Source organism: Plodia interpunctella, chromosome 10 (assembly GCF_027563975.2).
Source record: "Plodia interpunctella isolate USDA-ARS_2022_Savannah chromosome 10, ilPloInte3.2, whole genome shotgun sequence".
NCBI lineage: Eukaryota > Metazoa > Arthropoda > Insecta > Lepidoptera > Pyralidae > Plodia > Plodia interpunctella.
The window spans coordinates 8,602,371-8,621,894 of NC_071303.1; the positions used below are offsets into that span (position 1 = coordinate 8,602,371).

A 19,524-nucleotide genomic window follows, 5' to 3' on the forward strand; every position below is an offset into this window, starting at 1 on the left:
AAGTGGATTCTCTACGATAATCGGAAACGCTCATCGCAATGGCTGGACCCTGGCCAGCCAGCCAAATCCAAGCGAATATTGACCCAAAAAAAGTTACTTGTAAGCGTTTGGTAGACTAGTGCCGGTGTCGTTCATTACAGTTTTCTCAAATCTGGCCAGACAATTACGGCAGACGTCTATTGTCAGCAATGTAAACTATGATGCAAAAGCTAGCTGCTAAACAACCGAGGCTGGTCAATCGCTCCACGCCACTGCTGCTTCACGACAACGCAGTGTGTGGTCTAACACACTGCACTACAGGCTACCAAATTAGAGGAGCTTCAATTGGAATGTCTAAGACATCCACCGTACTCCCCGGATCTTGCTCCAACAGATTATAATTTTTTTTCAAAATTTGGATAACTTCTTCCATGGGAAAAAAATCAATTCCGATAGGGCAGTCCAAACCGCCTTCAAAGATTTTATTGATTCCCGTCCGAAGGTTTTTTTGAGTAAAGGGATCAATGAACTACCTATGAGATGGCAAAAGTGCATAGATAATAATGGTTCTTACTTTGATTAAATAAATGTTAATTATATCATGCTTTGTTTAATTATATTAAAAAATATTCGACTTTGTTCCTATACCAAACGCAAAATTTCATATGTAAGGACCTAATAGTTATACTTAATCATAAAATACACATAAAATATCATCGCTTTCTAAGCTCATCAAACAAAATAACACACTAATTCAAGTTATCAACATACCGATAATATTACTGAAATCCCGCCCCGCTCATCATAGTATAGATTGTATCTCAATTTAAATTAACTATACAATGCCTTCGGATTGCTCTATCAAATGTTATGTAGTTATTGAGCTACGCCTGTTAGTTGTAAGCTTGATGAAATTTGGATATTGGATATTGAAGCTGTTTGTTACACCTTTCTGTCTGTCTGTCTGTGTATCTATCTGTGTCATCATAGCTCCGAAACGGATGAACCGATTTTCCTTTAGCTTTTTTGTATCATCGATAATTTTATCCTGAATGTACTTAGGCATGTTTCATGAAAATCTGCTCAGACGTTCAAAGGTTGTAGCGAAATGAATATTGAAAGTCGGGTTTTTTGAAATTAGTCTAAAAAATGAACTTGTTTAATTATCGAGTGTGTTGAAATATTACTAACACTGTGCATATTGCGACTTTGATATTCACATCTCACTATCGAGTCGATTCGCAGTGAGACCCAGCTGACCAATCACAGTGACGCAACGACAACCACACCGCAATGTGATTTGAACATGTGATTTTACGGCAAATGAACTTAAGCTTGCTTTTGTACATTTAATGGAATTCTTACATTGTTGTAAGATTTGTATTCACAGAAAATCCGTACCCGGCGCCATACGCCTGTTAGAATCTCCATAGAGTCGTGAGAATGAATACAGATTCTTACATAATAAAAAACGAACTCCTCTGTCGCGTCTGTCTATCTCCCTGTTTGCAATAAACTCAAAAACTACTGCACGGACTTTTAATAGATACTATGTGATTCATGAGTAATATTAGCTGTATAATTTATTATATTTTTAACCCAGCGAAGACGGGGCAGGGTGCTAGTCCCAATCCCAACTAATATTATACATGCAAAAGTAAGTTTGTTTATTTGTTACCTCTTCACACATTATCTACTGGACCGATTATTATGAAATTTGCTACACGGGTAGAAAATAACCTGCAATGACACATAGGGTACTTTTTATCCCGAAATTCCCGCGGGAGCAAAGCCCCGGGGCGCAGCTAGTTTTATATAAATTAGAAGCCATTTTGGTCAGGAAACTCAAGTTTTCTTTAACCGAAGAAGATTCTATAATTCTTGAAACTGATGGTGGTGAGGAAAAAGCGTAACACACTTAGCGGCCGAAAACTGAGCTAAACACCGACATAAAGTATTTCTTTACACCGTGCAATGCACAAAACGCATTTGTTTCATGCACACTGCACTTGCATTTAGCGCCACTGACCGAACATGTGTGCTATTCCGAAACAATGGGTCGTTTAAAAATATGCCTTGCAGTTTGGTCTAGCAAATGTGAAAGAACAGAAGGTTAACTGTCTCTTAAAACGCGGCCACGTACAACATCATCTCTCATCCTCGTCGGTAACATGTTTAAAGAGTTTTGTAGCAATGATACAAATAAATACAGATTTTTGTCAATTAAAATCAAATTGATTATCTAGTTGGCTTATATAAACTACATAGATACAAACTTATCTGGCCCGATGAGAGCATCGCTACTCAAGAGTAAATTTACAAGAAAATTACTTTTCTAATAGACTGTTTCATAGTTTTAAATTCACATTATTTGGCATTTAAATTTAACATGCAATCAGACTTTAAGCTTGTAAAACTTATAACACAAGACATAAATTTCAAAAGATAATATTTCGCTATGCCATATATATGCTTTAACTTTCACCCACTAATACATGGTCATAACTACTAGTAAATTCTAACAAAACTTAATTGAAAATAACAAACTTTCGTCATACATCATTACTACAATTCCATTGTTAATATTAGTAGGACATCGAACAGCAAAATTTATGGAGATAATTATTCTGTATCTATACGGAGATTACGTTCTATTTTCATCATTATATACTATGTACTACTTCTACTAATAAGTACAATCATTGCGTACTAACCGCATGGGATAGAGGAACATTTTGCGATATTAACATTGTTTACGTGAATGTTACACTATAGTTGGAAGATGACAATAGAAACTAAAACAACCTCAGACTTGACACCATCTGTCGCGTGCGGTTCCCCAGGCGCAACAACTAGCCTGGCGGGAAGATCTTCCCTTTGTGGCGGTCGAGCATAATCACCTAGCTCCCGCTACAAGAGTATAAATGTTTAAAGCATTTTTTCTGAAATCACATTTTTCCCGTCATAAATTATTGAGTGTTTCCCAATAAGCTGCCATTTAGCATTGCGGAGCGACCAATGTTGAGAAGGAAGTCGATAGTTAAATTTATTAATGTGCTCAAAAATTTCATGACTGACGCTATAAAATGATTACTCTAGTAGTTGCCCGTAGCTTCGCACCCGTAAGAATTTTGAGATAAAATACAATAGCCTATAGCGATCTTGGATCATTATCCAAAGGTACATTTACCTTTCTAAGGGTGAAAGAATTTTTGGAATCGGTTCGGAACACACAAACATACAAACTCAAACGCTTACCTCTTTATAATAATAGTATAGATAGTAATAAATAAGCGCGTTCATACAAACTCTTCAACCCTTCTTCCTCAATGTTTTTGACCTTTAAACCCATAATATGTTAATGAGGTCCTCAAGTTTATGACCAACATTGACGATAACCATCTTCGGCTGCCAAGAATTCAGCCCCTGATCATTCTGGAGATTGGAATTTTGTGAAATGGGCACAATGGTTTGCACCCGCGCCGTTGCCACCTACGCCATACCTCATTGCTTAAGCAGACTCTTCACATTTATATATTGTATACTAGCTTCTTCGCTCTTGTGGGAATTTTGGGATAAAAAGGACGCTATGTGTTATTCCAGTATATATCCGACCCGTGTACCAAATTTCATTATATTTCCAGTCCAGTAGATTTTGCGTGAAATAACAATCATACACACATATATCCTCACAAACTTTTGCATTTATGTTATTATATTCATGGATTCTGCATGGATTCTACCCTTGTACCTAATTTCATCTAAATGTTACCTATCTCCATCTGTGAATAACTAGTTATATTAAATATAATACACCCTGAGGCTTAGCCCCCATTAGAATTTCGGGATAAAAAGGTTACTTTTGGAATAGTACTAAAAAGAAACGTTTTATCCCGAAATCCTTGCTGGAACAGCAAAGTTATTCTACTCTAATAGCTTCTAGAATTTACATGTTTGAGTAAAAAAATTGTCATATTCGAACTTTCTAATTTTTAGCCTAACTTTGACATTAATTTTAGCGCACCGATTAGATGAAATGTCAAAGTTGACCGGTGCCACGCAACGCATATCTATTGAATGTGAGTTGGACTTATTCAAAATCAGTCTTAAAATCAAATCGCTAGTGGATATTCTATTTGTTAAAGGACGTATTCTTTGTAGATCTACGGTTGAAAGTCAAACATGTTTGGAGCTGTCAAACACATCAGTCTCGGTTGAAAAAGAAGTGATTGAGTATATTTTCTCTGATTGCCTGTTCAGAAACGTCGACATTTGACGCATCCTTATTATCCTCCAATCGAATGGCATTGAAATTGTAAATATTTTTATTCCGTATAATAATATGATAAATAACGTTACTAGACTAAATATTTAAATAATCCAATTCTTGTTGTAGCATTTGCAATGTGTAAATGTATGTATGTATGTTCGGGTGGAATCTTGAACCAGTCATATTCAATCGATCGAGCTGAAATGTTGTACACACTTTTAGTTTGGATGACACAGCATGACCTCATAGTACACCCAGGAACGGCTCCCGACGTGAGAACTCCTCAATGGTTTGCTATACGGTTATGACTTATTGTCACTTATGGTATGTAATAAGATCTCTCTGATATCAATAAAAATTGTGTATCAAAAATGTATAATTTCTGTAAAAGACATATTTTATTTAAATTTTGTTGCACAAAATACAGTTAAAAATTACAATATGTTGACTTAATGCTAATGACATTATATACTTTATGTTACTTATTATTAATATATGATGTGAGTGGAAGTTTAGCAAGACATATAGATGATCGACTCTTTAGATAAACTATATCGACTCATAGAATACACCCAGGTATTTCTATACTAAGGAACTAGTATTCTTCGCAGTTGTCGGCGAAACAAGGGTGTTCATTCAAGTTTAAAGCCTGTTCCAGTCGTAACTTCACATTAATGTTTAATCTGATTTACTTATTTAACGCTAAGAAACACACAATCTATGAATCGATACACTTGGGGCATTTATATCTCAAGAATAAACTTGAATGAACACCCTGAAAGTTCCTCTTTTCAAATTGTTATTGCTAACACTAACACACTCGAAAGAATATATATTTTAAGAATAAGAATATTAGATTTTATTCAAGTCGCCTAAAAGTACGTACATGAGTCAGATTGTCGAAGATGGAGAAAACTAGGCACCGAAACTCAACGGCTAAGGAAGAAACCGGGAACGATATACGGGATACGCTCGAATATTTTGTTGTCGACTGTCCTAAAAAATGTGTTCAAAAATTCGGATCCCTTGAATTTGAAGAACGGAATACAAAGTAACAAAAATATATCTAATCCCTTATGTATAAGTTCTTATGGACCATTACACCACCACAGTCCTTTTACTATCGGCCCGCCCCGGCTTCGCACGTGTGAAAGCATAATAAATTACACGCCTAAACCTTCCTCAGGAATCACACGATCTATTGATGAAAACCACATGTAAATACATCCATCAGTTTTTGAGTGCGATAAACTCAAAAACTGATGGATGTATTGATGACCAGACAGACGCGGCAATGGAATAGGCAGTCTGTACCACAAATTTTGGCCACTCTAGTTGAGTCAGATCAGAACTCAAGCACGCGATCAAGAAAATTAATATCTTATTTTATATCGTCTATCAATCACGGATGTCAAGGTATTGTGCGACTCCCGACTCCGCTTGCCCAATCATTGGGACATGGATTGGGTAATTGACAGAGAATAATTAGGTAATTAGTTTGTTGTTGAACAATGAGACTTGACATTATTTTTTTTCTGTTGACTACCTATAGGCTTTATAATAGCTACTTAGTTTCAAAGACTTTTGGTGACAACCAAGATACGAGACGGGATAATCGAATTTTCATTGATCAACAAAATCGATCCACTTAAATATTTTTTGTTAAAATATCATTTTTATGTTTTCAAGATAATTAGAGTTTTATCATAATTTACTAACTAGTTACTTCGTGTTTGATTCTTTAAATGTGTAACAAAATTAGTTGATTTTGAATGAATTAATTTCTATCATAGGATATTACTATTAAAAGTGCTTACAGGGAAGACCGATTTTAATGATATTGGCTCAATAAGTAACATAGTTAAACACCCGACTTCTTTTCAAATACAACAAAATACTACGATAGGGAAAGTTTGCTTTAAAAAAAGACCTTTAAATGCGGGCGGAACCGCGACATATAGATAGTAATATTTATAACACTACGTAAATACAGTACAACTGACCAGTTCGTTGAACTGAAAAAAATTGTTCCTGACAACACCGACATTAAAATAAAAACAAAACAAGATAGCCAGAAGGTAGATAGATCAATTTAACCTGTCGATAACATTAATATTACATCATGATAAACAAGTACATTTTTTATGCAAACTATACATCAGATTTGAATTAAAAAAACGTAGATTGGGTAACTTATTTAACTGTTTTGTTTGTTTATAAAATGCTTATTTGAAAATTGCTTTACTTTCCCTGCGTGTTGGTATTGTTAAAACACATCATATTCTAATCCAAATGATCACTATTTTTTCGTTTAATTACATTACATTCTGGAAAAAAATAATAGTAATATAATAATAAAATTAATTAATAATATATTGTAATAAATATATTGCAATCTGATAGGTAAACTTACATAAATCTGCCTAGTGTGATTAGTTTATGCCAGTGAGCTTCACTCGTGATACACTTTTTTTTCTGTTCTATATATTACACATAAACTATAATACTCGTACATATAGATTGTTTATCTGCAAGCGGCAAAACAAGCTCTTAAAATTTTGTTGTTCTGATTACAGCATGGGTTTCATGACAGCTATAAAAAAAATCGGTAGTTACGAAGTGCTCCTGCAAAATTTATTCAAGTCACGTTCTCTATAAAATTGTTACTCTACAAATCATTTGGTATAGTACCTACCTATGTTTCGGTTGGCTAATTCAACCGATCATATTAAGATAAAACGTGAACTTGCACGTTATTACCAAAACCAAAACATTATGGAAGCAATTTAAATTATTGTCAGTATATCGATAAAATCGATTACAGTCAACTCGATTCACTAATCGATTCTGACGATCGACATGCTTTGTTCTATTGTTTTTACGTTTACCGTGTCTTAACGTGTCTGTGTATCTGCATGTCTGTTCGTGGCATCGTAGCATCAAACGGCTGAACCGATTTTGATCTAGTTTTTTTTTTTATTTGAAAGAGAAATTAATAGAGAGTGATTGTTAGATGTGTTTGGAACACAATGTGTGTTCACCGTTTGGAAACCGACAGCACTTTTCTGATAGACGAAAGGATTTTTTACCTTATTTTTTATGTAATAAGTAGTTTTTTAGTCTATAATTTAAAACAAGTTTATTTTTGGAATAAATCTCGACTCAAAAGCCGTTAATTTGAGTTAGAAATAAATTCAGAGTCAGCCGCCTTTCCTTTCTCCTAGATTATTATTTCTGAATGGGTGGTCGTGCAACGAATGCTACTGCAATATCGATAGTTGTGTGTGTACAGATTCTGATAAAATCTGATGTCTATTTTATTTTATTTCTAATTTTATGCTTAAGGTTGTTTTAGTACGTATCTATTGTTTTGTCATGTATATATAAAATAAATAAACTTATAAACAACATGTATTAAACGCGCACATACCTTTTTTATTTCCCAGATTATTTTATTTTTTATTTTGTTCAGGTATTACCTGTTAGTACCGAAAGTATAAAAGTCGCTATATAACTACATAAGACTTGACTGTGATTTTACACCAGCCGCCTGCCAATTCCAACGTCACAACTCTTTAGGAATGCTATTGTTGCCTACCAGCTGCCCTCCCTCCCTCTTTCGCCCCGAAGATATGGAGTGGTCCCATTAGGGCGAGACCACACGTAGGCATTACATTTTGTAGGTGTTAAAGTACTTACTTAAAATTTAAGGAACATTTTGAAATTGGAAATGTAAAAAAAATATTCAACAGCAGCGACGTCATCGACGGGCCAATGAGTTTACTCCGTGAGTCGGCCATGTTTCATATCATACGTAAACATAATTTTGAAAGTGCGCCAATAAATTCTACAAACGCAAATTACTGGAATGATTCAATGCAGCTCAAACATGTAATTGCTATTCTCTGGTAATGTCAACATTATGTTTTGAGAGTGCATTTGATTTGCATAAACATTTGCACGTGACACACAGAGTTGCATACACTTAATGCAAAATTTTGTATATCAATGGATCTTTTACGGATAAATCTCATTATAGCTAGATTTTTTTCAGTAAATAGTTTTAAAATAACTAAGATATTCATAAATAATTGCTCCATTAAAAACACGATTTACATACAAGCTAGTGTGTATTTTCCTAAAGTTCCCGCTATTATATCCTATAAAAAACCCTGACATGTCAATCATTTTCTTACTCTTATTGACTCCTGACCTCGATCAGATTAATTATAAAGGAAGTGACACAGAATCGATTGCGGATGTGATCAATAATACAAAATCGATCACTATGGGTCATCTTTTTTTCAATAACAGTGAAAGTATTATAAAGTAGCAATTGCTCTCTCTTTCACTGTATCATATCGGTAATCAGCTCAAATCGAAACTGACATTTCAATAATCGATTACAATAATAGGCCGAAAGATCCGCAGATAACCACAAAATCGTTCCATTAGAAGGTTGATAGAAAAAAAGGTCAGCACAATAATAATCCCATAAATAACCAATTTATTCCTTTGTTACAGATAAAACACTGGTGACCTACAAAAATAAGCGGCTGAGATTCGAAAAAAAAGATCGAATCATTCTCAAATAGGAACGAACGATGACTGGTTGGACATAGTGAAAAGTGTTCGAATTAAAAATAAATTAAATTAAAAACAATAATGTCAAGGACAGTGGCGCGAAGCTGAATTTTTATTGAAAATGTGCGTGAGTATTACGTGAAAGTTTTGAAATGGCGCATAAAGTGAAGAATAACCATTACGTGGCCACACATAGGTCCGGAGTGGACTCTCCTTCATCTGGAGCATATTTGCATAGAGCATCGTCCAGGGACGAGAATGATAGCCACAGAGCTCCGTCAGAAAGGACTTTATCGGAATATACGGTGAGTTTTAAATGGATTTGTTATACATATCACACATACTTTTTAACTTATTTTACGTCGGCGTAAGACGTAAAGAGATGAATTAATTCCGCCGAACTGGCATAGTCTCGATAGCTGAGTGATCAAGAGCACTATCCTGGATAGACAGAGGCGCGGGTTCAATTCCCGCTCGAGTCCAGAATTTTTTCATCTCATTATTATTTTCAAAAAATATGGTAAGTTGACAAGTTTTTAGATAGGTACGTATGAATTTCATCACTAATTCCCTTTTATTACCTTATCCTTCCTTTTCTACTACATAATTTGAGGGTCTTCAGGTAATTTCTGTTATCAAAACACTCAATTTTCTTTTGTCATCTTTTTAAAAAACTGCTGAAAAAACAGATTATTACACAAATTATTAAACAGATTACTACGATGATAATAGTTGTCACTAAGTACATTCATCTGTTATCATATGGTACATCGATCTGTTATCATATGGTCTCTTAATCTAGTGAGCTCGATCGAAAAAATCTGCAACCAATATCATGACACAGGTTGGTATCACGTTATTTAGTATCTCTCTTATATCTATGCTTGTGAAAATTCACGCTTGTTTCCTTAGACATAGTGTTAGAGCTTAGGATCTTTACTACTTGATAGCACGTGAGCACAGTATAAGATTATTTGTATAAGAAATAATTGAGAATGTAATAGAATTTATTGTATAAGAAATAGTTCAAAATACCTAATCGAATGAATTAGTCATACGAGCTGATTCATATAAAAAAATACAGGCACTTTTCCATGTAAAATTTGAAATAATATGGTATTTCTTAAGCTATACGTGTGAGAGAGTGAGTAGAATTTTTATTAGATAAGTTCTTCCGAATTACGTTCTAAAACCATCATTAGCTTCGCATTCCTCGCGATACGACTGTTTTCGCTGTATTAATCGTCGGAAACCGATTTGATGCACGGTCTAAATAAACCGTGCCATCTGTTTCGGTAATGCGCGTAACATTTCTTGTGACTGACGTAAGCAGTAAACAAATCTTTAAAATATTTCGCTGTACAATATTTGTAGATGCCGGAACTGGTGTAGTTACTATGGATATAGGATAATCCATACTAATAGGTATAAATGCAAAAGATTTTTAATGTCTAGCTAGTTAACCTATATATATATATATAGTTTCTATGATTATGTATTTGAAAAACAGAAAGATTATTTCAAAAGACATAGGTAACAAAAAATACTTTTGGAGCTATAGTCTCCAAAAAGAAGGATTAAATTCAATTTGTATGATAAATTAATACCAAGATTTCAAATGTTTTGTTTTTTGAAAACGTCATTGACTATTTGATGTCGTGCATAAAATGTTGCTTCTGCAAGCTTACAGTTCCAAACCAAGCTTGAAATCACTGTTTGGTATTCTATCACCACTATTAGTTTTGGCATTCTGAACAACAGTGTTACCAGTTTATCGGGAATTAAGAGGTAGTAAACGATTGGTAGCTAAAATTGGCGCGGTTAGGTGACTCACAGTACGTGAACCGAATTTTGATTTCAAAATGGTATGTTTGCAACCATTTTGAGTACTGAATATGGATTAAGGTTACTGACCATAAGGATTTCTAATGAATCGTGATTCAACTTGTGATTGGCGATTCTTTTTGTTGTTCAGACGACTCGATCGCAGAAATCAGTTTTTTTAGATAGTGGGGTATTGTCGTTGTCAAGATATTATGTTGCCGTCTCAGAGTTGCCACTAGTAACTTACTGTCACAGAAAATAATGTCATATATTTCGAAATGTTTCAATATAAGAAATCAAAAACTTATTGATTTTCAAGGGTACTCACCACATACTTCTATACAACTACAGTTGATGTCAAAGTCAAGCATTTACAGCATTTCCGAAGAAATGACATGTCTTTTCGTATAGATAAGTCTCGATTTTCTATGAAAACTACTTACCCAATTTCACATTGAGCCTTCACACCAGTTTTAAGGTACAGAAATAGAATTTCCGGCCTTCATACTAGTGTGAGGGTAAATAAATAAAATTCCTAACCTGCACTGGGAATAAATAAAAAATAAATAAATATTTATCTACCTAATCCTCTGTGGCACATTGACAAAAGCTAATTTATCTGATCTGAAAAATCCGAAGCAATTTTGAGAACTGATTGAATTGTTGCTTCATAATCAATTTCTGATTCCAGACGATGGACGAACGAACCCGGTCGCCGTCCGGCGAGCACCACCGGACAAACGGTGACCACCGGACTGTGGAGCGGAATGGCGACCACAGGCCGGACCACCGGAACGGCAGACGGCACCCCAACGGCTCACCACGGGACGGATCCGGCTCAGAAGTGTATGTCACCAGCGCTGCATACCGACCTCCTTCGGAAATTAGGTGAGTGATTATTTGTAGTGGTAGAAGTGATATCCTCTTTCTCATGCTCGAGTATTCCTGGTTGCAATCCAGGCTGTGATGCCCAAAGCCTGAGGCCCGCGTTTTTACGCCTGACGTCACCCGTCTGTGAGAATGCTGTCGTTGCTTATAAGCTTTCACGGCTTTAGTCGAGTAAAGTATAAATAATTTCTGATTACTCAAAAAAAGATAGGTACTAATTTGAAAGCTGATGATAAGAAAACAATACTGAGAGAACTGTTTCAACAGCTAAATAATACTCTTTAAAAGGCTAAGGATATGAGTGTATTGGAAATGTTTAAACTACGTAACCTAATACATATTACAATATCAGATAGCAGGTTGCCCATAACCTTACACAAGATGCAGAAAACTGGCTTAAAAAATCGAATTCAGTCGTTACGACTAAATAAATAAAAACAATAAGAAACATAGTTCTGTATTTCACTGCAAGAATTCAAAATTAATTTTTATTTACAACCCAAACAGTATTGCCGCAATATTCTAGGCATGATTATAGAAGGAGATTAATAATTACTTGTTTAACAATATTAAGAAATAATATAAAAGTAGATGTTTATCACACATCATCAAAAAAAATCACCGGAATTTTGCTCACAAACAAGAAATATTCATGCAATGCAACCGGTTCTTATATAACTAAGTAAAACGCATGAATGAAACTGGCTATCTTGAATAGTTTTATACAGTCTGTATGTATGTCGATCTGTCTACATCATAGCAGTAAAGTGATACAACCTAACTCGTGCCGTCGATTCGTGATCAATTTGTTAGAAAATCCTGCTTCGATTATCTATTACGCGCACTTGATTGTTTCTAGATTATATGATGATATTAATTGATAATAAACTATTACCTACCTGGTTAAGAATTATGTGTACAGTAGACAGCACATAAAACTACCCGAATTCACTGCAAAATTCGTCGCTTAAAGATTCATACAGGGTAACTTGACATGCTATTTACTGTACATAGCTATAAAATATCTTCCTAAACAAAGAAATGTTCTTTAGTGATTTCTAAAATTCAATACAATGTTAATGTTTCCATAAAAATATATATATATTTGTGTACATGTAAAGTAAATGCTTTATTGATCATTACAATCGAAGCTCAAACTTTTACAAAATTTCTTACAGTTATCTATCATTTATTTAATATAACTATGATTTATTTAAGTATTTAAGAAAAACAGATACCTACCTACTTTTATTTTTTATTTGCCCATTTTTTAAGAAAAGGTATAGAGAGAAAGATAACTTCGACACTCCCAATGCCGGCTACACATTTTAGCAATAAAGATTGCCAAACTAGTGGATATATGACATATATTGTTGGTTTTATTGACGACCTCGGTGGCGCAGTGGTAAGGTTCTTGCCACTGAACCGAGAGATCCTGGGTTCGATCCCCGGTCGGGTCATGATGGAAAATGATCTTTTTCTGATTGGCCCGTGTCTTGGATGTTTATCTATATATGTATTTGTTATAAAATATAGTATCGTTGAGTTAGTATCCCATACATACATAGTATCACACAAGTCTCGAACTTACTTTGGGGCTAGCTCAATCTGTGTGATTTGTCCTGATATATTTATTTATTTATTTTTCATTGCAGTAAATAAAAGCTCTCATACAAAATACGCGATGTTTGCAGTTTATACCCGACATAACAATAAAATTTATCGATCGATTAATCAAAATCACACATATTACAAGTTACGTATGACGAATAGAATGCAACAACACACGTCTACAAAGATCATCTAATGCAACATAAAATTCAAATGAAAAGTCTCATAATCGTAAAGTGTCTAATAAAATGGATTCTACGACTGATATAATTTACAACTATGCGACTGTTATACAACTTTATACTGCGATTGTTTCCTGTTACCACACCACGTGGTAGGTAGGCTTTATAATATAGCACGGATTACTTTACATATATTTGCATGGGTTGTCCTGTCGACATTAATTTTCAATTGCTACTATTAGTTTTATGTTATCGATATGCCGGCAAAGGAAACTTATTTTAATCAGCCAATTAAATTATAATTGTCTAAATGGAGGCGTAGCAATGCCATTTATTAAGCCAACATCACTACTTTATTTGTAAACAATGTTACTTATTATACTTTACTAGCGTCCCGTCCCGGCTTCGCTCGCATAAAACATAATAAATTATGCACCTAAACCATCCTCAGGAATCTCAGTATGTATTAGTAAAAACCGTGCACAAATACACCCGAAGGTTTTTGAGTTAATCGCAAACATACACACAGACGCGGTAGAGGACTTTATAAATGGTGATAATGAAGTGGGTTAGGTATACAATAAAATGGCTTTTTCATCAGGTTGATATGGAGATCTGTTTAGATAAGATACGTTGTTTCTAAGATTTACTAAAATCTCTTATAGATGTCATACAAGGCGTAAAAGAGACAGCTGATAGACATAGCATTCCCAAAAAGGGTTGCCGTTTGGCAGGCGCCGTGTTGTAAAACCACAGCCAAATCTTTAAAATTGCTAGTTTTTCTTCCACTGGTTTCCTTGGCTTCACAGCCACAAATGCGATCGACTCAACGACTAGAGATATTTTCAATAGATGCTTACGTACGATATTTTCAACTTGTCTACATATATAACCAGCTGTAAACCGTTTTAGTATCGATTCCGTTACGATAAATAGCTTAGCTGACAATATGGGCCGTTAGTGGGTTCTAACTATACCCATACCTTAGATTCCACTTACAAGGAATCCCACTTTCACTATATATAAATACGAAAGTCTGTATATATTGTCTGGATAATGAGTATATTTACACAATCTCGATAAATCTACTGGATAGATTTCGATGTTATTTGGTACACGGGTAGAATATGTTTTAGAATAGGATTCCTACTTACCCCGAAACTCCCACGGGAGCGGAGCCTCGCGGCGCAGTTAGTCTGCAATAAAGGCCTTAGTTTTTCTAAGGCACATAAAAGGCTACATAAGTGTATTTAATATACATAAAAAGCTACATAGATATATTTAATATACACAGACGACAGAAAAAAAATCTTGAAAAGAAGTATAACTATTGGCTATGAAAAATAACGAAAGCAATCTGAAAGTAACCAGGTACAAATCAGAGTCAAGCAAACTAATTTCTGGTACATGTATAAGTAGAAACGCCCTGAGCAGTGACCTCAATAATACAGAGGTACTGGTCTAAATATTGTTCACAAAATTACAGTTGTATTACCTGCCGCGCCAAAGCGCCCCCATCGGGCATTCTGGGTACTAATAATGACATTTGATGCAAATTGCCTCCGAAATACCATCGTTAGATGAGTATTTCGTGATTTTTGTGAAATTTTGTGTGAATCGTGAAAAAACCGCTCTACATTGTGCATTTTCTTGTTTGTAAATCTTCTTGAGAATATTATTATACCTATTGATAATGTTGTAAAATTCGCTATTAAAATATTAGTTCCAAGAACTCTCACGCAATTTTCAACGCCAAAATGACGAAAATCAATTGGGGTGATTTTTGGCATCGCTTATGAAGTCTAACTTATATTATTCACGTCGTCAGTGGCCCTTGAGCACCACTCATGTGCAAACAAGGGTTTACTACCTCCATCAACAGTGACAAAAGGAACACACCGTCGTAAACATACAATCAAAGGTCGATGCGATGAATCTGCATTCCCAGATGACTCATGTGCACTGCGTTACATCAATTGCACTCGCCATGGGTAATTTTCCATCAATCCAGGCGTTTAATACGAAGGTTTTGTTTAGAGCTTTTAATTTTTGTACACGAGCGGTCTGAACGCAGCGTTTTTGCGCTATAAAGAAACAAAAATTACTTTGCTTTTTAACCTAATTGGGCATCACGATGTAAACTCAAATTAAAAAATATTATATATACACACAGGCAAAAAACAACAGATTTGGAATGGTAACGTTATGGAACATTATATTTAATTTCATCGACTTGTCGCTGAATTTATTTATGAACGAGCCACAAATTGTTTTATTGATAAAACGAGGTTTTGTTAAGCTTACGAGTCATTTAAAGTATCGTTTCAGATAATTTAAATGGGTCGTTAAAATTGAAATGGCCGATAAATTTATTCCAGTCGGGAACTTTTTAGGTGCATTGAAATATATCTAGAAACACGGCGTTTTCCCGCCCGTGTGTACACACGATGCATATTCGCGAAGAGGGTCCGCAATTGACCACGTTTCGAGCGCCGTTGCTCGATTCAGGCGAATCGAGGACTCTTGAGACAAACGGGGCTTCGGCCCTGACTGATTGCTGGAGATTACCCACCTTGGACTATTAGCACTAGAGTAATACCTATATACACTAGTCATCGCAAGGCACACCATTTGTTTTGACATTGGATTGATTATTTGCCATATCACCACACCTAAATTCGATGACCATTAATTTTGTTCTGATCGTTAAAATCAATCGTGCATCTAAGAAGCTTAAAAAATATTACGTAACACAACCAAAAATGAATAAAAATTTACACTGATGCGTCATGATTAATATATTTATATTTATAATTCCTCTTTTCTCGTCCGAGTTTTGAGTTCTGATACTTGAATAATAGTTTATTAAGAGCATTTAATCGTATTAAAACTCAGACCTAAGCCAATAGGTTCAGGCTTTATTTTATAATGCCTCATTTCTTTCCTATTCAGAAATCGTTTCTCCACTTTTTGAGAACTAACAATTTAAAGACTGCAAATATTCGCTTCAATAGTCAGGACCCGCTGACATTTCGGTCTAGTCATTACCAGCTATAACTAACCTCATGCCAATACCATCCTAGATTAAGACGTCACGCCCCATCGTAATTATAGAGGCATTGCTTGCCCTTCGGTGTGAACCCGTGACTGCAGAAAGGTAAGTACTTAGTGGGCTAAATCAACATGTAGGTCTGAGAATTAAACAGATAAATAGTTTTTTTTTTATCGTTCTCCTGTAATCGTTATAAAAATAAATCCTAAAATTTTTAAGACCTTCTAGAGAGTTATAGAATATCCCAATTTTTATATGATTTCTCTCATATCTACTTGGCTAGGCCCACTTAAAATTATTTGATTAAATGACAAGGAGTTTTCTATAGCTATATATTTTGTGTAGGTAGCTTTTTCCTGGAAACGTTTAATTTTATATGTGTTAATCATTTTCACAATTCTGCGTCATGTTATCGTACGTAATTTGTTTTAGTTATATTGTTACACGCTCTCGCGTGTTACCGGTTGTATTTGCGGCTGTGTGGCCTGGGGTCTGCGTAAAATATTATTTTTTTAATTTGAAGGTTCTGATTTGTCTCTCGGAACTGTCGTTGTCGTCTTAATCGCCTCACACATCGACAAAAAGGTTGTGTATTGATTCTATTTATGCGACCTAAGCTACACGCCTAGTCGTTGACACTAACTATACTAACGTAATTTTTGCCGCTCTTTATTTTCGATAAAAGGAACATTTTATGAATAATAAATTTCTCAGAACTCGTCGCGGTGTTACCATAAAATAGCTTGCGGTGTTGCCAGAACACTGCTTATTTCTAACATTATACGTACGCAAACCTTATTAACATTACTCGGGTTATTTATTATAAAATTATCTTCTTCACAGAATATCCGCGTTTACGTCAACTAGGTTTCAATTTACGCAAGCACTTGAAAGTTAATAACATTCTATATTACTTTCCTGTTAAAGATGTTTATTATTACCAACATGTTCTTTGAAATTTATGATTTTTTTTCAGCTATAATCTACCTATATACCTCTAAATTGTTACGTTTGCATTTACACCAGTCAACTTTGACGTTATCTTTAAACTGCGCCGAAAAAACCGCAAAGTACGTCATTTAATCGAAAAGACGACGCCGGCGCGCATATTAAAGTTAACGTCAAAGTTGGCTGGTGCAATCCACTTTTAGTTAGTAAACACATAACGCCTAAACGAAAATTTTACGCAAGCATCACATTTTTACCTTTTGATGTGCATACATTATTTTATATGAATGTTACAAATGAGATCTGTCACTCTATCACAGCTAAACCGCTAGGCCGACTTTGATGAAATTTGGTGTAGATATAGTTAATAACCCGAGATCAAATTTAGGTTACTGTAGACAGAACTATGGGCAACAGCTGTGGCAATAGCAAGTAGTATAAAAAAAATCGCGAACTCGCTAGAATGAAAAAGGGTGAGAAACTCGGAGATCAAAATCGGTAAATTCATCTAGGACCTAGACGGATGATTCGATTTTCTCTTCTTTCTTCTTCTTCTCCTATACACTAGGAGATTTAGACAGAAGGAGGGTCATAAAAAGTATTATTTAGATCAAAGTTTCACTTACAAATGACAATCCAATAAACAGGCGACTTGGAACCATTGTCTGAATAAGTGCAGCCAACGTGACCGCCTCAAGGCGTGCCGATTTCAATATCAGTAACTCTAATACGCCGCTCGCTACTTTAATGTACTTATACCACTATTGTTGTTTATTGAAAGACTATAACAAGTACTTAGTGGTACTTAGGTTCAGATATAGTATCAGGTTTTTATCTCTCACGGGGTAGACATAGGTTAGTCGCAAAATAGTAGCTAGTAGTTTGTAGCTTTGGTAAATATAGTTTTTCAGTCTGATGAACATCTTCTGTATGTATTGCACATATATACATCTTGTGTATATATGCGTTATACACAAGATATATGCCCCAATGATGATGAATGCCCCATTCCCTACAGACAATTAAATTTCTCTAATAATTTTGACTCCTTACCAACAATTGTTCGGTCACGCGAACGAAGTTGTATGCAAGAGCTAGTTTAGAATATGACATGAAAAAGTGCCTGTGAAGGCCTAATTTCTGAATAATCGATTTGATTTGTATTCTGAAGACCCTAGACCATAAAGCAAGCCACGCGCTTATGACACGCGCGGTTTTACATGCGTCCAAAGGCTGCTTTTTGTTTAGATATTGCAATGTATAGTTCGTAATTAATTCGAATGACACATCGTCATAATAGAAATGTGGCAGCAATCTACAAAAGTCAAAAAAATACAAAATACATTTAAAAAAAACGGCTCTAATATTTGAATTTTAGACTAGCTAGACACTATACATATAGGTAAGTACTTACTTTATTAATCATAAAAAAATAAGTCACAAAATATTTTGGGTATCATAGTTTTTTTAGCCTTAAAAGTAAGCGTGTGCTGTTCATGGATATTTTTATTAAGTTTTGCAAACATACATCAAAAACACTTAAGAATTATGTACCAAATAAATTGCAATCATCTCATATACAATTTGAGGATGCAGTATACATAGACTGACGTTAGTATAAGCATGGTATATGGTACTTGTCTCATCGGCGATGACAAGCGAGAAGCGAGTAGAACTAAGACAGACCAGAGGGGTTAGTGCGGGATTGCATTTAACATCGATTCGAAGTGAGACGCAGCGAACTAATCACATTGCAGTGTGGTTGCCGTTGCGTCACAATGGCGCACTGTGATTGGTTCAATGCGTCTCACTTTAAATCTACTCGATGGTGAGGTGTAAATAGCAATGTGTGCGATAATGTGTCTGCATATTTAGTTTACGAGTACTATTGTGTATGCAACGTCCTAAAAAACATTGTCGATATCTTTAGACGACTTGAAAAAAATCTGACACCAATGTTAGCAGTAACACGCTCGATATAAAAGAAATGAAGTGGGGATAGGGCCTTAAATAACCTCCTTCGTAGTTTATTGGCGAGGTTAAGGAACCGTTTGACCGCAAATCACAAGATGGGCTGTCAACGCAGGCTTTCTAGAATTATGACGTTTTATTTATCACTAGCTTTAGGCTACGGTTTCACTCGCATCAACGTAGACGCTTTATCATATTTGTTTACTGATAAATTG

The 19,524-nt window shown here is 35.0% G+C and overlaps 1 protein-coding gene across 4 annotated transcripts in view; it reads left to right on the top strand.

Moving 5' to 3' along the window:
• Window positions 1–19,524, top strand: part of LOC128673285 (uncharacterized protein) — a 93,793-nt gene that overhangs the window by 62,444 nt on the left and 11,825 nt on the right. For all 4 annotated transcript variants that reach the window (XM_053751036.1, XM_053751037.1, XM_053751038.2 and 1 more), the window contains 2 exons: window positions 8,774–9,138; window positions 11,349–11,545. In XM_053751036.1, the coding sequence (XP_053607011.1) occupies window positions 8,986–9,138; window positions 11,349–11,545 (350 nt within the window). In that variant the 5' untranslated portion in view covers window positions 8,774–8,985. The remainder of the gene's footprint in view (window positions 1–8,773; window positions 9,139–11,348; window positions 11,546–19,524) is intronic.